Here is a 22574-nt window from a genome sequence, read left to right as displayed (position 1 = left end):
GAAAGGCTAGGATGCTTTGGAGCTGCTTTCTCCCATGTCTCATTCATTTGTCCTCCCCTGTCAGCACTGAGTCCCTGGCACATAGAAGTGCCCGCTAATATTCGTGAGGTGACAGGTAATAGAAAGCACAGAGGCTAGTCAGGAGGCTTCGGGACTGTGGAAGTCCATGCTAAAGCTAAAGCAGGGACAGTGGAAAGAGCAGAGAGGAGGCAGGATGCTGCAGTTGCTGCACAGGTCCCCAGGCAGAGCCACCGTGTCTTCCCCAGTGGTAAAATGCTGGAGACCGCCTAACTGGATAAAACCGGACACATTCATTCAGTGGAGGACTGCGTAGTCGGAAGAATACAGGAGCCTTACTGGGTTAGGAAAAGCCACCAAGCTACACCATGCAGAAACTGCAACAAGGGCATGAGCAGGGTTGTGTGGGCACTTATGATTTGTTTTCCATGGCTACTCATTCGAGGACACTTGGCCTCCTGCAGACACAAATCCCTGCATTGAATAGACATCGTCTGCCTATAACGTGCACAGCTCCTCTCCAGTACATCACATCATCTTGATACCACCTGTAAACCCTATGTAAATGCTATGTAAATATGTGCTATGCCGTGTTGTTTAGGGAATGAGAACAGAAAAGGGTCTGCACATGTGCAGTACTGATGCTGAGAAATGGGAGGCTGTAGATATTTGGTTTGGCTGACCCCACAGAGAGGAACCTGTAATTGCAGAAGTCTGGTTGGAGTATGCTGCTCTTTGTGTTAAGAGAAGCAAAGAGTGGGCTGCGAGGTGACTTTAGCAGGGAACGCACTTGCCACACAAGTGTAGTTCAGATGTAGGAATGGTGGCTTGCCTGTCATCAAGTGGAGACAGGAGAGCCCTACTGCCACTTTGCTAAACTAGCCAAATCCATAAGCTCTGGCTTATATTGAGAGACCTTGCCTCAATATATAATATGGGGAGTGGTTATAGAAGACACCTGATGTCAACCTTTGACCTCCACAGGCATGCCCACATACATACACACACATGCAGAACTAGACGTGGGAGGACAGACAGAATTGTTCAGTGAGTGAAAGGTTTGCTATGCAAGCTTGGCAGCACCTGGATTCCATCCTCACGACCCATGGAGAGATGGAAAGAGAAAACCAAGTCCACAGAGTTTCTTCTGGCCCCCTGACCCCAGCATACCAAACCACACACCAATAATAAATTAAAAGAAGGTAGAAGGTGGGTTTGTATTGCTCTTCTTTGAGAATGTGTGCATCAGAATGTCTGACAGGAAGACGAGAAGCCATCCATGTTGCTGTGGGCAGGCAAGTAGGAGCAGGAGAAGGAGATTTTTCCTCTTGCATCCTTGCGTTGCTGAGTTTTGAAGCGGGTGTGTGCACTGTCTCTGAAGAATGAAGTCCAGATACATGGATATATCACACGGCTTTGAAAAGGTGATGCTGCGGAGGAGAACCCGGTGCCGGTCATTAGCTAGATACTGGTAGGAAAGGAGTGCCCTCAAATGCAGGACAGAGGGTAGCAGTCTGGTTCACGAGATCAGGAGAGAGTCTGATTTGGAATGTGTCATATTTGGGGGTTGCTGGGGTATGTGTGGAACTGTTCAGCAGTGGAAAGTTATGGTTTGAGATGGAAAGATCTGAGTTGGGGGTTTGCTGTGAGGAGTTATATTAACATTGAGGTCATGTTTGTCGGCTCAGGAGTCCGGGGCGGGGAGCAGGGAGGTGGCCAGCGTGGAAGGGGGAAAATAAATCACTGACACTGACATGGAATTAACGATGCTGCTGAAGCACATGAAGAGGACTCATTGGTTGCCTTTTCATGTGACCTAAAAACAGGCAAAAAGATGGCCTCGCTCTCTGTGAGGACAGCCTGGCCCCTTTCTGGATGCCCAGAGCTCAGAAGTATTTCTGCAGCCCCTGCAGGAATAACTGCCAGAAGCTTCCGTTCTCCCTAAGGAGGTTATGCCACTGCTAAGAATGGCAGTCCTTTGACTGGAAAGTCTCGTTCTTTCCAGTTTTATACTCCATGAGGACCAGAAACTCATTTGGGGTGCTCAGCTCAAAATCCAGAACCAGAACACCATAAGGACACAGTGTAAATATTGATCACGTAGTAGTGTGCTTTTTAAACGTCAGCGGCTCTGCCCAAAATTCACCTTTACCGAACTCATTTTTGTAGACCCACTTTGACCTTAGGAAGTGACCAGCTTTTTCTTGTTGTCCCTTAGAGTAATGCATGTTCTTAATCCTAATACTTCTGTCTCCTGTATTTCTGCATGTTTACTCTAAAGAACATCCTCCCTTCTCTCAAACACCCTGTGCCATGAGTTTCAAAGTTTCATTTTCGGAGAGTCTCTGAGTCAGAGGCGCTTCAGAGCAAGCATTTTGGAAAACATTGTAGTCTCTTGTTTGATCTGTAAATCACCAAAGAAAGAGCTGGCTGCTTCCCACAGAGTGGTCTGCGGGTGCCTGTAGGGAAACGGAGCGCAGGTCAGCAGAGTAGACCTAATCCAGCCCACACATTCAAATACAACACAGAAATCATTCAGAAGGTAGCCTGGGGCATCTCTCTCCTGGGTTACCTCAAGGCAGCAGCCATGTCAGCTCAGCAAACTATTTTTTGTTTGAGACTATATTTTTGACATACTGGTATTGACTATGAGGGATCAAAATATGCCATTTTGGCATAAGGGATATTTTGGACTTGAAAGTAACTGAGTAAAAACAAACACAGGAAGCTCTCCCTTCCTCCACTGGAAGCAGGGCCTACCTCTCCCCATGTGCAGCTGCCCCCCTCTCTCCTGAACAGGAGGACAGCTGTGTTCCACTGGATGAATCTGTGTAACCAGCCTTACTAAGTAGCCCTGCCAGCACCAGTTTTACATCTTCACCTCTCCACGGTGTCCTGTCTCCTCACTGTGTGTCACCCTTTGTTAAAGTGGTAATAGGTCCCCAAATCTAAGTGTTTCTTTTCTTTTCTTTCTTTCAAGCCTCCATTTGTATGACATTAGAAGAGGCTGTGTTTGCTTTTTCTAACTCTGTTGTTGTGCCTTTGGTCAGTTTAGTTGGCGGCATCAGGCGGAGAGCAGAAGGAATGGTGGAGGAAGCTTTCCTTCCCTGACATCTAGGTACTTTCCAAAGTGACATGCATTTTTAGACTATAGCAAATTTTAGCTTTCTCCGACAACTTCCACAAAGTTGCTCTTTCTTCTCCGGCTGGTTGGTGCTCTAGTACACGGCTGCTTGATGGGGGGCACAGGTGTGTTTTTATTGTGTTCAGACACCACCGTAAGTGCTTTCATGGGCCGCTTCTCATCACATCCCACAGGGAGTACCACGATCAGCATGTGTTGGATTCAGTCAGTGATCCAATCCTGTTGTCATTACTGAGGCCTGTGAAGGGGCTCTTCTTGCCAAAGGGCAAGGAGAGAGTTACTTGTGGGCTAGACAGAGATAAGTAATTATCAGGCAACCTTTATGAGCATACAACCTCCCCAAATGTCTAGACATTAGTTCATCTAAGTTTTGTGTCCTAGTTCTGTTTTCTTTGTAGGACCAGAGTTCTCACTAAGCTATAATTTGTATGCACAACATGCAGGCACCCTGAGTGGAGCAGTTGGGCGCATTTTGATGGTTGCAGGTGATTGAGATTTGATGTCAGTCAGTCTCAGTTGCTTTCACTGCCTAGGAAAGGCACCAATCTCAACACGAGCTTTGTCATGAAATGACATTTGGTCATTGTGATAGCGCCTTTGTTCAGTCACAGAACTGGCCTTGTATAAACATCGGAAGACATTTTTTAGATTAACCTGAGGCACTTCTACAGTTTTTATGGCCGACTAAAAGCAAATTTCATGTATGCACTATGTAACTCAGCTCACTTCAACCACCTGTGCCGTCACAAGCACAGGGCTTGTCTCGCCAGGCCTGACCCTCGAGAGGGCTCTGAAATGGTCTGTGTGTCTGTCCTGTCTCATTCTTGGTCACTTCTGCAGTGTAGCTGACCTTATCTCCAGTGTTACTCTCAACCTCCAGGACATGGCCATTCTCAGGCATCTGGAAGACTTTGCCATAGAAGTGACCTTAGTTTGTTTTGTATGGCCCCAAAGGGCTGGCTGTCTCGTGTGCACGCATTCATTGACCCATTCATCCATTATTCAAAAAACCCTACTAAGGGCTAACTCTGTGCCAGGTTTTTTATGTCAAGTGCTAAGGATTCAGCCTTGAACAGAAGCAACAGGATTAAGTTCTGGTGGAGAGACAGATATTAATCAAATCCCTCTTTGTAATTTCTAGCCTAGGGAAAGGGGGTATGGAGAAGATGAAGTTTGGAGAGGACACTCTAGGTCCTAAGGCAAGTAGAAACTCAGCAAGTTGAAGGAAGAGGGAGGGAGGCTGTGTGGCTGGAAGAAGAGGGGAGCAGAGCCAGACTAGACAGGTGGCCGGGGGTGTAAGTGATGGAAAGAAGTTTAGGAAAAACGAAAGGGTGTAGATGTAGGAGCAGCTGGCGGAAATTAAGCAGCAATGGATTGCAACTTGATATAGAAAAAACCTGTTTAACAGGAAGACCGGAGAGCCGTGGGGCATGGCGTGGGTAAAGAAAGCTTTTTGAAGTCACTGGTAAAGGACACTCAGTCACAGATACTGGGCTGGACACCAGATGGTGCATCAATCTCTAGACCTAAGCGTCTCCAAAATTCTTCCTCCACCCAAGGAAGGAAGACAGAGAGGAGGTGGTTTCTGGGGTTTTGTAGAGGAAATGCCTTGTGCTGGCATCCGGTGGGTGAGAAAGGAGCCTGGCTGTTTCACAGGCTGGCTGTAATATATCGTGGATGGAATATAGTTTTGTTAAAATTGCAGGTACATATAGATCCCACTCCTGAAGCTGCGTACCAAGGAGGTGGCGGTGAGAACTGGGCATTTCTGTAGTTAGGCAAAAAAAAAATCTTAGAGCAAACTTTAAAACTCTTACAGGGAAAGAACAAGACTGCATAACATCATGGTGGCAAAGCATTCTATCTGTCAGAAAAATTAAGACCATGTGGAAGAGATTGAAAGTATCTACGTTCACATTTGAGATTTTCAGCCTGATCAGTGAAGAGACCAGGAACAAAAGGAAAACCGCTGTCTGGAAGATATTTGTAATTCATTCACTAAGAAAGGGTTGGTATTAAAAAGATAGAAACCCTACAGAGTAGTTAGGAAAAGACCATAACAAATAAGAAAGGTGTGGGTAAAAGATGTGAAATAGGGAGCTCTGGAAAGAGCACAGTGGCCAGTAAGGTTAGGAAGAATGTCCTCAGCTAACTTGGGGAAGCAAACTAAAACCACTCCTCCTTGAGACAATATGGCCTACCCTTCATTCCAAAGCCCAAGTGCTGGCTAGGATATGGAGTAAGTAGAACTCATGAGCTCCTCAGAGGAGAGGAGGGTGGGAAGGAAGTTTGCCCCTTGGCAGGAAATGTAACAGTGTACCTGACCTGACCCCACAGTTCCACTCCTGGATATATAACTGGGGCATCACCTGTCCCTGTTGTCAAGGGTGTGTGTTACAGCATTGTTTAAATTTTAGAAGCAGGACAAGCAAGAGGACTCTTCAGGGAAAGGCACTTGCTGCCAAGCCTAAAGATCAAAGTTTAATCTTCAGGACCCACATGATGGAAGGAGAGAACCCACTCACACCATTTGTCTTCTGGCACCCTCATACATACACCTTGGCACATGCACATCCATGTACATAAACAGACACATCAATAAACATAATTTTTAAGTTACGAGCAACAGAAGTGTCTGACACTGGAGAGTGGAGATGCCGTCCGGAAGTGATGCTCAGGATGCTGTACCAGGGTCAGGTACATAAACTAGAGCTACAGTTGTCACCAATACAAACCTCCTAAGCATGTTGTTCAACCAGAGAAGCTACCTGCAGAAAGTTATGCGTGGTAAGATGCTCATTTATGTAAAAATCAGTATGTGTGATGGAGTGTGGTAGACTGCTTCTGTTGGTTGTAGAGGTAGAGAAATGTGGGCTGGGAGTAGATACCTGGTCAGTTCATAGCTGTATCAGAAGAATGAAGGATGAAAATGGGGCCAGGGAGAGGCTCACCAGTGTTTCACATGTATCTATAGTATTCATTGTATGATTCTTTATCATTCATTATCTTGAAATATTTCAGAATTGAACAAATCAAAGGAAAAAGTCCAAATTATTTTTTTAGATTTTTAAAATTATTTTATGTGTATGGGTTTTTGCCTGTATGTATGTATGTATGTATGTATGTACATCACATGAGTACCTGGCCCGTGGGGTGGGAAGAGGGCATCAAATTCCCTGGAACTGGAGTTTCAGATGTTTGTGAGCCACCATGTGGGTGCTGGGAACTGAACCTAAGCCCTCTGCAATAGAAACAAGTGCTCTTAACCACTGAACCATCTCTCCAGCCCCCTCAGTTGATTTTGACAGGAAGATGGGGTTAGGAACCAAGTTCTAGAATCGGTGCTCCTGCTATTTCAGTGTGATTATACATCCTGGGAGAACTGCTTAGAATTACATAATGTCTCCTCAGGTTCAGAGTGGGGTCTAGCATTCTGCATGTCTAACTAGCCCAAGTACAAGGCCCACTGCACAGCAACAGTTCTGGCAAGGGGCACTGTGTAGAAGAGTCCACTCTGGGTAGTGTGTCTCTCTTTAAGGTCTGGGTCAGCTAGGAGCAGACCTTGTGAATTCCAGGTGAGAAGCACGGAGACCTGGAGAGGCAGACTCTGAAGAGTGGTCTAGCTTGATCTCTTGTTGCTTTGATGAAACCACTCAGGCCATAGACAACCTGGGGGAGGGTTGAGTTTATTTGGCTTACACTTCCAGGTTATAGCCCATCAGTAAAGGAAGTCAGGTCAGGGACCTGGAGGCAGGGACCAAAGCAGAAACCATGGAATGCTGCTGACTGACTTGCTCACTGAATGCTCAGCTATCTTTCTTATACAGCCCAGGCCCTAGGGATAATGCCACCCATGGCATGCTGTTCCTTCTCACATCGGTCATCAATGAAGACAATCTCTCACAGGCATGGCCAAAGGCTAGTCTCGTTGAGGCAATTCTTTAGTTGAGGTTTCCTCTTCCCAGGTGACTCTTGGTTGTCCCAGTTGACAATAAAAACTAACCAGGACAAAGGGATTTCCTTAGACATTCAAGCAGTTAAGCGAGATGGGTAGCAACATATGATGTTGGCTGATTATAGGCTTTTATATTAGCACTTGGTTGCATCATTTATAGATTCCATGTGGAGCAATGTTTCTCCCAAACAAATTATACTCTGATCCAAAAACCCTCTAGTCTTGACCTCACATAAGCCAACATTGTCACTGAAAAGTTGGGTCTAGAATGTGAGACAGACTGGATGTACTAGAGGCAGGCGCTTGATAGCCATCCCTTGGGAAGTCCTATGGGCTGTGGACTCTGAGCTTCATGAGAGCAGAGCATATGCCTCTTGGGTGTAGCGCCTGTCTGCTCCATGGTATCTTGTAGGTGCTCAGTGGCTGTTTGTTGAAGGAGAGAAAAAATATGGATGCAGATGCACAGGCTTTAGTTTTGTTTTTTATGTGTGCATACCCATGTGGGGGATTGTGTACACATGGGTGTGTGTGCACAAGGGTGTGTGCACATGGGTGTGTGTGCACAGGGGTGTGGTGTAGAGGCCAAAGGTCTGCCAGTTGTTTGTTTTCCTCTGGTGGTTGTCTTCCTCTACCTTTTTTTTTTTTTTTTTTTTTTTTTTTTTTTTTTTTTTGAAGCAGGATCTTTCACTGAACCTGGCTACCAATGAGCTCTGGGATCCACCCTTGCAGTGCTGGGTTTACAGATGTATGCTGCTGTGCTAAGCTTCATGTGGGTGAACGTAAGTGCTCATGTAGCAAGTGTTTTCCCCACAATGAGCACCCCCACACACACACACAGTTTCAGATATAGGGTTCTTTCTTTGTTGTTTTGTTTTGTTGGTGATGGTTTCTTATTTTGAGAAAGATGCTCAGCATGTAGCCTCTGGCTGGCCTGGAACTGGCTATGTAGACCAAGTTGCCCTCAAACTCACAGAGCTCCCCTGTCTCCCAAGTGCTGGGATTAAAGGTGTGCACCACCACTGGCTTAGATACATTTTTTTATTTGTATATGTAGTGTATGTGTGTGAGTGTATGGCACATGTCTTTGGGTGCCTTTTGAGGTTAGAAGGTGTCAGATTCCCTGGAACTGGCATTACAAGTGGTTGTGAGCCACCAATGTGGGTGCTGGGAACCAAACTTGGGTCTTCTGGAAGAACAGCAAACATTCTTAACTATTAAGCTATCTCTCCAGCTCTACAGGGTTTTTGTTTTGTTTTATTAAACTTTTCTTTTTCCTTGAAATGGGATTTTGCCATGCCTGCACTGGCCTTGAATTGCTGAACTTAAGCACTCCTCTTGCCTCAGCCTACCAGGAAGCTAGAGCTACAGGTGTGTACCAGTGTACCCAACTTTCAGTTAAACTCTGTATTTTGGTATATAATCATAGATTTGTATGCAGCTGTGGTAAGAAATAACACAGAGAACAGCACTGGAAACGTCTTTCATGACTGGAGTACAGCATCTCAGTAGGAAACAGTAATGAAACCCATTGGTCTTTCTTAGATTGCCCCAGATTTACATACACTTTGATCTCATGGGTAAATGATTGTGTCTTGCAACACAGATAAGAAATAGAGCAGGAGCCTGGCGGTGGTGGCACACACCTTTAGTCCCAGCTCTGGGGAGGCAGTGCCAGGCGGATCTCTGTGAGTTCAAGGCCAGCCTGGTCTACAGAGCGAGATCCAGGACAGGCATCAGAACTACATGGAGAAACCCTGTCTTGGAAAAAAAAATTTTTTTCCATCCCCAGAGGTAGGGGTTGTGATAACCAGAATCCTGTTATTTCAATAATGCTTTATGAAGTCAGGAGTGGTGGTGCATATCTGTAATCCCAGAACTCAGGAAGTATAGGCAGGAGAATCAGGAGTTTAATGTTATCCTTAGCTACATAGTGAGTTCAAGACCAGCCCGGACTGTGTGAGACCCTATCTCTGAAAATAACAAATGAAGAAAAATGTGAAACCTTTGGGATTGGCTAAATCCATGCACTGTAGCTCCCCCAAAAGTCAACCACATTGTTGTGTATAGTGGTTGTGTTTTCTTTTAGTTGGTAAGTGGTATTCCAAGGTGTGGATGTGTTGCAGTGTGTTTTATTCTTTGCCCCTGGGAAGACATCTGGATTGTTTCTAGTTTGAAGCTATTATTAATAAACATATACTGAATGTATTTTACATAGGTCTTTGTGGGTATAATATTTTCATTCTCCTGAAATAAATACCCCACAATATAATTGCTGGTTATAAGGTAACTGCATATTTCATTTAATCAAAATTGGCCTCTTCCACAGTGAGTGAGTGAGTGGTCTAGCTCCACATCTCCTCCAGTATTTGTAACTGTCACCACTTTTCATTTCCGAGCAGCAGTTTTAAAGACCAGTAGTGATTACTGGTGACTGGAACTGTGCAGTGAATTATCATAGGACTCTTTGTGTTAAAGAACCAGGTAGGCCCCAGTACCACATAAACTAGGTGTGGTGGTGCACACTGGTAATCTCAGCACTTGGTAGGTGGAGGCAGGAGAATCAGAAGTTCAAGGCCATCATCAAGTACACAGTGAGTTTGAGGTCAGCCTGGAATACCTGAGACACTGTCTCAAAAAGAAAAGTTTCTGTTAGTAGTTATGTAGGTCCTAGCAAAGCACTGTCATTTTCATTTGGAATACATAATGTTTTATGATGTATTCTCAATAAGTTTCAGAATCTGTAACTCAGTTCAACAAAATCTGTTGAGCTTTAAAATGTATTTGAAGTAATATTTAAGTAGGCATTCAAAATTATGAATTGGATGTTTTTAAATTTCTGCATAATAATTTTGCACTGTAAAATATGTCCCTTTTCCCATTTCCTTCTGCCATTCTGATATGCTTATTAAAATATCTTTGTAAACATTAAAAAAAAGAACCAGGTAGGATCTAGATACATGCCTTTCTCAAAGTTTAGTAGACATGTAAATATTATGTGAAGATCATATTTCAAAGTGTTCAAGGAAAAAAAAGGCTGGGGAGAGCTGGTCAGCAGCTATAAGGGCACAGTCTGCTCTTCTAGAGGACCAGAGTTCAATTCCCAGCACCCACATGACAACTCACGACCATCAATAACTCCAGCCCCAGGGGATCCAGTGCCCTCTTCCAGTCTCTAAGGGAACTGCACACATGTGATACACATACATGCATATAGACAAAACACTCGCGGACATTAAAAAATTAAAAATACACATTAAAAATAAAAGAATCAAAGGGCTCTGACTTTGGGGATTCATTCACTCCAGAAGCCTCCCTCCTTGCTCCCTTCTTTCTGGCCAGGCCTTCACTAGAAGAGTTCTTGTATGTCGTCATTAGAAGTTAGTTTATAATCACATCTATTTCTGTGTCTCTTGGTGTATTTCAGAAAGCATTTCTGGTCTCTTGTATGCCATGAGCTATTCTGGTACTGTTGTTAGGAAACCCTGGACTCCCTGCAAGCCTCAGTCGGTAGTCTGGCACCATTAAAAAGTCCCCTTGGCCTTCAGTGGGGGACCCCTGCCATCTGTGCCCTGCTGTGTGCTTGTCAGGGGGCTGAGGCCTATGTTGGAGCTCTTGACATTGAACTCTGCTACTGGTGAGCTTCAGAAAACTGCCTGGTGTTTCTCACACAATCTCTTCCCTGACCCACGGAGAGTAGTTATTGATGCTGATGGTTTTAACCATTAACTGAGTCTGAGACCCACAGGAACCTGGCTGCATGGATCTGGCCAATTATGAGTGTTGGCACTGATCTCAGGGCCAGCTGAGGGAACCACCAACCTCCCTTGGTCTCCTTACTCAGTTTCGGCAGCTCTTGACTCTGCAGAGGGCCTGGTCCTGCTTTCCAGGAATCTGACTTACATAATGACAGTTGGTCTAGCCTATCTGTGGAGTGGAAGGCTTTGCTTCCATCCCAGGCCATATGTAGAGATTTAGCATGGAGGTCCTCCGCACTGTGCAAGCTTGCAAAGCGTGATCCAGCATCCTTACACATCAATTTGCTCAAACAGAAGGGTTGCTATTTAGAGCCCGGACCACATGGCACATAGGGAATTGGAAGCTTCCTGGTTCCTGTCCGCACCTGCCTGGTTCTGATGGCCCACTCTAACCAGGCTTCACTTGTCTATCCTCCTGCCATGGTGATGGTAGGTCTTGACTATTTTCTAACTGAAGTCATCCTGCTGGGCCAACACTCTTAGCGAGGAGATCAGGTGCTAACATTGGTGTGTTCCCCTCAGTCTGCTCCCCAGGAAGCTTGCTGCTTAGACAGGGTGCTCTCTTACTGATACATGAGGGAAGGAGTTTTATTTAAAAATCCTTTAAAAGTTAATTATTTATGCCAAGTGCCCCTTCCTGGATCTCTCTAAAAACTTGAGAGAAATGGAGATTAATAATTGAGACAATAGCAAACATTCAGATGAGCTTTCATGTAATAAATGTCCATTTAGCACACTGGCTGCTTTTCCTTATGGGTTCTTTATAATCCTTTATAATGGGATATTTTCACCCACAATTTAAAGATGAGAGAACTGATGTCCAGAGAGCTCGGAACCCAGGTCTGTGGCTGTAGTAGTGCTTGGAAGGAAGACACTTATCTCCTACCACCAATTTTCCCAACAGAAACCTTGGCCTAGACCTGGCGCTTCCTTATGAACATGCTATAGCATGGTTAGCAGGTTTCCAGGGATTCCAGAAGCATCTGGAAGAGCAGTTTTCAAAGCATTACCTGTGACCACCTGCAGCAGAACTCCCTGGGCTACTTGTTTGGCTGGCAGATGGGCTGAACACAGCCTCTGGGAACGGGACCAGGGAATCCACGTTGTTACAAAGCTCCCCAGAGAGTCAGGTTGAGTGTTTTTGTGGATATTAGGAATGTGGGGTTATGGGTTGCCCTGAGACCAACTGTAGGGATTCCTGAGACTGCTACAGGGGAGAGCAATGTGGCTTTTTTGGTTTTGTTTTGAGAACCGCTTAGTAAATAGCTTGGACTTTTTAAGTCATCAGGGTTTCTGTTGGAATTACTCGAGTCCACTGCTGTAATGCCAAAGCAGATGGACAATCCATAATGAGTAGGTGTGGCTGTGTTCTAGGAAAATTGCTTTTAAAGTAGGCAGTGGATTGCTGTCCTGACATAGAGTCATCCTGGTTTGTGTACCTTCTACATCCCCCTCTATGGAAGTGACGTTACTCTTCCTCGAGTTAGCTACAGAGAGCTTGCTCATGTGGGACCTGGCCGTGAGTCCTATTTCCTGGGTTGCAGGGGGCATTCAAAGTAGCTATGTCAGAAAGCCCCTCCTCCCCAGGCATCCAGCACAGAAAGTGACTTACTATGTTGGGCCTAGTGGTACAGGTCTATCATCCAGCTATTTTGGAGACTGAGGAAGAAAAATCCAAGTTCAAGGCCAGACTGTATTCCAAAATGGAAAATTCAAACAAACAAACAAAACTGTGCTACAGATATAGCTCAGTGATAGAGCACTTGAACACACAAGTCCCTATGTTCAATCCCCAGTACCAAATGGAAAAAAATTAAAAATGCTTATTGCAGTAGATAAACCCGATGCTTAGTGACTTCAGTGTGCTGTTTCTCATTTACACACAGCCCAGGGAGGTCATTCCTACTGCAACTCTTCTCTGTAGTTCTCTAAGAGAGCCTAATCCTGTTGTACCTTCTGTGGTCCTCCCAGACCTCTCCATTCCAGCTACTAGATAAGGAAACAGACCACAGATTGCTCACAGGAAAGGCTCCTGCCTAGATACAGACGAGGTGCAGACCCACCACATTCCAGAATGCTTCTTGCTTGGGGTTCAGAAGCTGATTTCTGAATTCTGTGAAACCCTTGCTCTCTGGAGTCTCTGTATTTCTATCTTTACTTAAATCCATTGTTCTAGCTTGCTTTTCTGTAGCTGTGGTAAAAACACTCTAACCACAAGCAACCTAAGGGAAGAAGAGGTTTTTTTCACCTTACAATTCCAGGTCACGGTCTGTGATTGAGGGACTCACACAGAGCAGGAACTTGAAGCAGGAGCAGTAGAGAAGCGCTGCTCACTGGCTTGCTCATAGCCGAGGCTCAGCTAGCTGGCTTATACAGCCCAGGCCACCTTCTTACAATAGTGCCTCCTATAGCAGGCTGGGCCTTCCCCATCAGTCATCAATGAAGACAATCTCTCACAGGCATGGCCACAGGCTAGTCTGATTGAGGCAGTTCCTCGGTTAAGGTTCCCTCTGCAGGGACTCTGGCCAGCTCAAGTGTGGTGAGCATGGCCCTGGCAGGCCTTGCTCTTCTCCCCCTTCCCTCTGCCTTGTTAAAATCCATCAGATTACAGTCCTCAAGCTGCCACCAAGGCCTGTTCCCTTATTGGGCCCCTTCCTCCTCCTGAGACTAACAAGGCCCAGCTATCAAAGTATTGAAGTCCAGCAATCAGAAGCCCCCTTTGGTCACCTAATTAACCTGCCCAATCAAAATTAAACACCTCATCCTAACACGGGGTTTCCCTCTTTACCTTTATAAACTGCCATTTGCCTATGTGCCACGTCTGTCTCCTCTCCATCCAGAGGCGTCCTCTGTCCCTCCAGGTCAAATACCTCTGACCCCCTTTCCCTTGTTCCCTTCCCCTTCTCCCTCATCCTCTGTCTTTGTCTCTTGTTTCCTGCCTCTGTCCCTCTGGGCAGATAGATCTCCTCTGTGCTGAGAACGTGGCCTTGGGGATCCTGAGCCCATACTTTTCCTTTCACCCTCTTCCCAGGCAATTGTGTTGTTAAATTGATAGTGAAAACACACCAGAACACCCATCTAGTTCTTTCCAGAACCTGCTTTCTTCCCTGTGAAAAAGCCAGTGGGAGCTAGCACGTGAATTCACTCTGATTCTGTCAGGCCTGCTTTCCAGAAGCTGCAGCCTCAGAAGGGACATGGTCCACCTTCTGAATTGCTGTGGATCTCACTTTTTCCAAATATTTTTGCAGCTGTGTAAGGCAGATCACTGCCTTTCTAGCCCCCATGATTAGACTCTCTATCACTTCTGTCTGACCCCTAAATCTGGGCCACATGTTAGGTGATTGTGATCATAACATCCAATGTAAGACACTTACTTTGGTAAATATGTGCCTCCCATTCCACTTCTGATGCCATCCACACAGTCACACAGAGACCTAGGTTTCTTCATCTTGAAGCTCTGCCCTGCTGCAGGCCTTTGGAGTCTCCCACCCTGCTACACCAGGGAGGCTATTGCACTTCCCAGGGCATGGGTCTGCAAGTCGTCTATGACATTTCTGTCCCATCCTGTCTTGACCAGAGCTAGATCCCATGGTCTCATCACAAGATGAAACAAATACAGTCCAACAGTGAGTCCAAGAGAACGGAGTAAGTTTGTCAATCCAGGACACACAGCTGCACCTGCGTGGTAGGCCAGGCCTGCCTAGATGGAGACTGACAGGCAACCTGGTGTCAGGCACTGTCCAGCAAGATCTGGATGGTGTGTGTGCATCCCTGAATACAGGCTTATTCCATTGCCACCCGTGCCAGGCAGTGGGCAGAACAGTGGGCCTGGAGCAATCAAAGTTCCCTGCAGAGCTTTGAATGGCCCCTGCCACTGGGAACCCATGTCTGGACACGTCTACTTTGGATGCCTCTTACAGGCCAACAAGGTATGTGCCCCAATCCTGGTTCTCACACAAGCAAGCTCTCTGCAGAGGACTAGAGGGTGTAATTAGAGAGAGGAAAGGGCAGCTGGCAGCAGGTATCCCATAGCTGTGGCACCCTTGATCGTTTTCATGGGGTGCTGTTGCCCATCTAAGAGACGTCTAGGGAAGGTGGATACTCTAGGGTGGCGTGTAATCGTGGGACTGAGAGCTGCCGTCTTTGCTGTGTTTGTTTCTGGCTGTTGACAGAGATAAAGAGCTGACACTGTGTCCTAGGACCTTCTCAGTGGAAGGACTCGGAGCCCCTGTTTTTGCTTTTCATGTTGGGCTTGTTGAGTTTAACCTGCTGCTGCTGCTGCTGCTGCTGACCTAATTATGGTCCTGACTTTTGAAACCAAAGCTGGGGTTGCAGTCAGGGCAGCGCATCCACCCTGCCTGGGCTTTGCCATGCAGAGACCCACCTCTGAAGGAGATCTGCTGTCCACAGTAACCCAGCCTTACAGAAGAGAACCTTGGAAGCAAAATGGCAGGGCAAGGACAGTGTCTCGAGGAGCATTTTCAGACCACACTCCACAAATGGGCAGAGAGGCCAGACTGGAATAAACCAGTGGGGAGTTGTTTTAGTCTCTCTTAGAGGTTTTTTTGTGTTCTGAGTAAGGGGAGAAAGGATGTCCATCCAAGCAGGGAGGTAGCCTAGGCACCCCTTTGAAACTGTCTTCATTGATAATGTCACACACTTTCCGCTAAAGGAGTGAGGGCGAGAAAAGGTTAACTTTCTTGTATAAGATTAATTCAGCCATCTCTGTGAAATGGTGGAGGCAGAATACCATTAGACGCTAATCTCATTTCTCTCATGCTGTCTTTCTTGGAGCCTATCAAACGGTGTCCTGGCAGAGAGTCAACTCTGGATGCTGAACATCAGAGTCAGTCTCTTCCGAACATGCCAGAAGGGCTGTAATTTAGAAAATGTAGCTACCTTGTAAGGAAGGATGAAAAGGTACTGAGCGCACCTGTCTCTGCATGTGACAGTCCAACTAGTTTGAATAGATGAAACGTGTGATTCTTGCGGAATTTTATTTTCTGTTGTATTAGAGCTGTTTGCATGCATAGTCAAGGCAAACTTATTCAAACTGTTTGTCCTGGGGGGCTCTCTGCTGTTTCATGGGTACTGTATGGAGTCCTAGGTAGACTAAGGAGCCAGTAAGGTATGTGCCTTTGGAGAGGGGAGCTACGCATGCAAGATGCAAATACAGTAGCAATTTTCATCTTTGTTTTCCTTGCTCTTGGACCACGGCATGTGAGTTTGCTTCTCTGATTAAGCCTGTTTGGGAGGGATAGAGGGGAGGGTGGGAAGTATTAGTTGCTGCCATGTCAAAAATGAATATACTCAGATGTTAGATTTTCGTATTTTCTATCCTCTCTCTCTCTCTCTCTCTCTCTCTCTCTCTCTCTCTCTCTCTCTCTCTCTCTCTCTCCCTCTCATGTTAACACGTAAAATTCTTAAATTAAATGCTGGGCAAGGGGAGGGGACCTTATGAGGATTTGGGAATTTTTGTCTCCTCCTTAAAATACAGCTTGAAATGATGCTGGTTATTTTTATGTTGCATATTTGGAACAAAGAGACTCTACTCTTTAAGCAAAAGATAATTGCAGGATCTGGTTCAGCAGCTTTGTCCCTTGCCTCGAGTTCCTGCAGGGCTGCCATCCCTCCGGTAATACGGAATGAAATCATAACCCACCAATAGCTTTGGGAATTCCAATTGATTCCAAATGAACTAAATATTTAATTCAATCATCCTCTATACTTCTAGGGATGACTTGGACGTTTTTCTTTTGACTGAGTGCTCCATGAAAGCCTGGCTCTGCAATGGCTGCTGGGGATGGTGTCTGTTGCAAGGAGGCTCCCCTGCAGTGAGGTGCCGGGCACTGCAAGCCTGTTCCATAGCAGCCTTTTTTTTTTTTTTTTTTTTCTCAGAAGGTGTGTAGCCAGATCGCTATGTATAATACTGATGAAGCATTTTTGTTCCAGCTCTGTCTCAGAAGACCTAGGCTGTAGACGTGGGGATTTCAGTAGGAAACATTATGGATCTGTGGAGCTGGTAAGTTAATGCTGTCTGTTCAGTAGTGGTACATTGATTCAGACTTAGAGGCGATTGCCAAGCTCATCAACCCCTTTTGTTGTATATTTACTATTAAACTGTGTGCTGTGTCAAGATTTAATTGGAATCAGTAAGTGCTGAAAGGTTATGGTCATTTGATCATCTTTATCTTTTTTCATTGCTACGTACTTTTAATCTCATGTCTTCCAGTTTGTTAAAAATATATTGTGGCTTGGTATTTTTCTCTATTAAGCAGTACATAGAACTAAGTAATTTATAAATTAAGAAAGGTAGCATTTCATTTTTATGTTATCTTGTTCCTGCAACTTTACAGATCTAGTTTTAAAAGTTTAATGATTATTGACTTTCATGTTCTGATTTTATCTTTGCTTTCTGGGTGTGGTACAGGAGTTAGAATATATGAGATATTTTCCTGTTAAAAGCCTATTAGTTGAACAAGATCAGTAACTGTAACAGATGATAAATGTCTTAAATGAAAATATCTAATTTTTTATAATGAGACATTAGAGTTTGTGATATGGTTTTTTAGAGTGTATATTCTTCTCAAAGAGGGAAAGTGAAAGCATTGGTAGACTCAGTTTTCAAAGATAGGATTGTGATTTAGTCTTCCAATTGCATGGGATTTGAACCAGTTTCAGAAAATGTGCTTATAAACTGTACTGGTTATTATTGATCGCAATTGAGGACATTAACTCTACTATTCTGTTAATTAAAAAATGAGTTGTTTCTGTCCACTAGCATAGTAGCCAGGTACCCACTGTTAGTATAAGCTGCATCGTTAGAGGGTGTAACTAGGAGAGCAGCTTACACCAGAGTTGAGTACCAGTGGCCCTCTGTAATAGACTGCACTGTGTACCTGGCCCATGGCTGAGTATTTTGAGTATAACATAAAAGATTTGGTCTTTGTTCTTAAGGGGCTGAGCAGAATGAATATAGAATGAGTGTAGCCACATCAAAGACACATCGATTGACTCAGTGCCTGTTCTGTCAGTCATTGTCAACACCTAGCCCACTGACCCAGACCACTGCTTCTCCTTAAGGAGCCTGGACATGAGTATAATTCAGAGTAGGAAGAGCTAAATAGAGAAACATAACATGATAGGAGCTAAGAGAAGGGAGAGAGCCACCTGCCCTAGCAGGGAACCTCAAGGAGATGGCATGGAAGGCCTCACGAAGGACAGTAGGATATGGGAGGTGGTGAAAAATAGATGGCAGATGTGGGTAGAGGGCAGGATCCTTGGCAATGATGTTCCATGAGGGCAGTGGGCAAACGGCCCTGCCTAGGTGAGGCAGCAGGGAGTAGTAAAAAGGAAAGCCGCAGGCGTTGGTCCACATCTCCACTCCTCCACGCCTGCCACCAGTCATCAGTAAAGTGGCTGGACTTCGCTGCATGCGCTCTAAGTCTTCCTTGTTCCATCATTTACTGCTGACATGACCTTGACTGTCTCTTGTCCTCAGTTTTCCCATCCATAGAATAGGGACACTAACCTTTTCTTCTGTAGCTTTGCCATGAGGATGAGATAAGACAATGGCACCCAGCACTTAGCATGTTCACGTTCACCTGCCACAGTAGTGAAGCTGAAATTCAGTAGCAGAAGTAGAACTTTCATAGTCAGATGAAGACTGGACTGGGTCCAAGAAGTGGTCTGGAGCCCTGGTGAACAGTGAGAGTGATACTGAAAGAAATCAGCATGGGTGGCACAGGTGAAGTCTACAGATTAATACCCGAATGGTCCTGGAGAGCAGCGGGTGAGCTGAGCAGACATCGGAGTCAGCAGGAAAGCTGTCAGAACATAGACTGCTGGGCTACCAATGCAGCAGAGTTAACCCACAGTTTGAGTGTCTAACAAGTTCCCGGATTGCCCTTGATGTTGTGGACCCCAGACCACACCTAGAGGGCCACATTCATGAATCTGACTAGTCACCAACCATCCCCAACTTGATGAGGGAGCAAGTTCCTCAGTCCATTGTTCATGATTTTCCTCTGGAGCTGTGTGTGTGTTCTTTTAAAATAAGATAAGATAAAATTAAATAGGGTTGAGAGATGGCTCAGCAATTAAGAGCACTTGCTATTATTCCAAAGGACCCAGGTTCAAGTCCCAGCACCCAAATGGAGGCTCACAGTTGTCTGTAACTCCTGTTCCAGGGGATCTGACTCCCTCTTCTGACCTCTATGGACACAGACATATATGCAGCCAAAATACTCATACACATAAAAATAAATAAATGACTATTTTAATTAGTAGTCATAATAAATAATTTTATCTTAATTATCATTTAAGTGTATTTTAAAATTCTGTGCACAATCTCACTACTTTGTAGCAAGTGTTTTCATTTCTCTTTAGCACCTCTGGTTTTTAAGGCTACAAACTTCACTTTTACATGGGTGTAATAAAATCATGCACTTAATTCTGCATTATGACTTTTCCATTTAACTGTTTTGTAAATATCTTTTTTTTTTTTTCCGTGTCATCTTCAGAGTCACTGTTTGGATTTGGATGTGGCAATCAGTCTTGGCATTGAACTGTTCTTTGTAACAGTTTTCTTCCTTTTGTAAACTACATTGTGCTTTGTTTTTCCATATCAAAAATGACATCTGTGCTGAAGGTTGGAATGACTGAGACAGAGGAAGTGAGCGGAACTCCACCTTTGGGATCAAGGATCACTGAAATTGCCACTCCATGTTTTTTAAAGGAAGGTGATGTTTTCTCTCACCTCAGAGTAACACAATAGGTTGGTCTTCGTGGCAGGCTTCATTCTAGCTCTCCCTTGGATACTGAAATCTAAGGATGTTGAAGTCCCTTATTTACGTAAAGTAGCATCTTTGCATACATCTGACACACATCCTCCATATGCATTGTCACCTCTGGGCACTCAGGATACCTAATACAACATAAATGCCACAGAAACAGTAGTTATGTTCGAAAATAACAAGAAAACAGTCCACACATGTTCATTACAGACAGTTTCCCCCTAATATTTTCATGTAGTGACTGAATCTACTGATGTGAAATGTCCATATGTGATGACTTGCTGTGATGTGTATGTTCTATGTTCATCAGGAAACAACTCTAGCTTTTCTTAACTTGGTGTGATGCGGACTGTTGGGAATCACAGAACTCAGACTTCAGAGAAGGGTTCCAGGAAATTGAAAATTTAGCATAAATGTTGACTTTAAACAGCACAGTTATAGAGTCTTTGGTCAGAACTAAGCATGGCCATTCAAATCAGTAATGAGGGTGGACTCAGTGCTTCATTCCACAAGTACCGGTTGTATGTAAATTTCATGAGAATCTGGGAGCCTGGATCCCTGTGGACTCCCCATGGGACTCTTCAGCCTTCTCCCAACAGGTTTTGAAGTCCTACCCTGGGGCAGGCACTGTGCTAGCTTCTCAGAGGCCATGGAGAGAGAAGTCAGTTTGTCAGCTCTCAAAGAGCCGTGGTCTAGCTTCAGAAAGCAACTGCCTCACACTTTGTGCCTTGTTTCCTTTCAAGAAAACGTGTGGTTGGGCTGCGCATTCAGTCTGGCTCCACCGTGGAGTAAGTCTCACCGGAACAGAGTGACAGGAAAGCTGTTTCCCTCCAATCCGCACGATGCCTCACCCTTTCCTCTCCTCTCTGTCTCACTCATCTCTCTGCAAACCAGCTATCTTTGCCCTCTCCAGTCCCTTTCTTTGAAGACTTTCTAGTTACATGTCTTTGAGTGGCTGTGAGTGATGAGCTCACCTTCACTCTTTCCACACTCTTTCCAAATGGCTATCCCAGCACCATTTGATGAAGACTGTCTTTCCTCTTTCGATAGGTCACAGTACCCTTCAAAAACATCAGTTGACTGGATGTGTGAGTTAATTGGGGGCTTTTTCTTCTGTCTCATTGGTCATTATGTCTATCTTAGGACAGAGTGATAGTCTAGAATATGGAGACTATGAAGTCTTTTCCTTCTTGATTGCCCTTGTGGTTCATTCTGGACTGTTGGCTCGTACTTTACCTTGCTCTTTCTCTCCATGCTTTGACTTGACCTCACTGCTCTCTAGAATAGCCTCAGTTTCTCCATGCCCCAGGACCTCTACACTTGCTCTCTGTAAGGATTTCCTAGTGCTTTGCATGGCCTGAGCTTAATATGCTATCTTCTCACAGCCCCCCAATCCACGTTGATCCCCTGCTGTTCTTTAACTTAGCACTGTATTTCAGTTTTCATAAATTGTTTTATTACTGAATTGGTGTCAAGTCTCCCAGTCTCCCTGGATCACATAGGTTCCATCTCTTAATTCCCATCATAGTCTTCATTTCTTGAACTTGAGTTTCAAATTTCAACTAGAAAATCATGGATTCATTCCTCTTAGGTTGGGATGTGTCAGGGTAGTAGGGTCATTTGATACAAAGTTAACCTTCTAAAACCATTCCTTGGACAGAGTTTTTGGAGAGGGAAGATTATGTCTGAAGAGGACATAGCGTCAGTTTAAAGAAGGGCTATGGAGGTAGTGTGGTAGGCAGAGTGCTTGCTGCACGCACCTGAGGATCTGATACATATCCTTAGCACCTCAGAACAAGTGTGGCGGCACACACCTGTAACCCTAGCGCTGGGAAACAGGGACAGGTGGAACCTGAGTGCTCACTAGCTGGTCAGTCTAGACAGTCAATGATCCAGATTCGTGAGAGACCCTGTCTCAAAAACGGAGTGGTAAATTGTAGAGGAAGACACCAATGTCCACCTCTGGCCTCCACGCATGCACATATAGGTGCTCGGACACACATGTATGCGCACGCACGCACGCACGCACGCACGCACACACGCAGAATCTGCAGTAGAACACCTCCCCACCCCCACTTCCATGGATCAACAACATTCTCTCCTGCAGTGGATTGTGTAAAAGCATCTCATGAAACTTGCTTCTTCTCCTAGTGGACTCTTACTCTGCCACTTTCATTAATCCGGTAAGTACAGATACAAATTATTAAGTCTCCCCCCAAGTAGCAATCTTGGCTGTTTTGTTTGCTCATATAACCCCAGTACTAAGCACAATAATAGCATTAGTTACTTAATAATATTGATTGAATGAATGAGTGCTCTAGCTTGAGAGAAACTAGAGAGCAGTCTAACCCATGAAAAATAAATAAAGGAAAAGATAAACCAAGCCTATTTGACCACCACCAACACAGTTAGACTCATTAGCTTGCTGCACATTCTGCCTTAACATATGCCATTTTTCTTCCTGATGGATTGCAAGTCCAGTCTCTCCTGGCAACAGTCCAAGCAAGGCACAGCTATTACACCATCAACCATCCCTCATCACTTTCTATCGAAATCTGTCAGGGGCAGCAAAAGTTGTTTGTAGCTTTTATTGATCTGTTCATGCCCTTTGACTGCATAGACAGGAAACTGATGTGGTAGAAGTGATAAATGGTCTAAGCACAATATAGACCTCTGCTCAGTGCAGTCCAGCTGCAGATTGTCATGCACCCCTGCGCTCAGTGCAGTCCAGCTGCAGATTGTCATGCACCCCTGCCTTTTGATGCTTCTGGGAAGTCACCATCTGCAAGTGATTTCAGATTAGCATAAATCAGGCTGGAATATTGTTCATTCCTTTGACATGCATGTCTTAATGGGTGAGCTCACACTCTCTGCATGCATGCTGCTCTGCTGTGCAGGAAAGAAGC

General features: G+C 45.0%; 1 protein-coding gene across 1 annotated transcript in view; it reads left to right on the top strand.

The window, feature by feature from the left end:
* Garnl3 (GTPase activating Rap/RanGAP domain like 3) overlaps positions 1-22574 on the top strand; it is a 67750-nt gene that overhangs the window by 5338 nt on the left and 39838 nt on the right. Inside the window, exon 2 of the mRNA XM_059262205.1 lies at positions 16826-16895. Within this exon, the coding sequence (XP_059118188.1) occupies positions 16826-16895 (70 nt within the window). The remainder of the gene's footprint in view (positions 1-16825; positions 16896-22574) is intronic.

The sequence above is a fragment of the Peromyscus eremicus genome, chromosome 4 (genome assembly GCF_949786415.1).
Source record: "Peromyscus eremicus chromosome 4, PerEre_H2_v1, whole genome shotgun sequence".
NCBI lineage: Eukaryota > Metazoa > Chordata > Mammalia > Rodentia > Cricetidae > Peromyscus > Peromyscus eremicus.
This window is presented reverse-complemented; position numbering and strand designations above follow the sequence as displayed.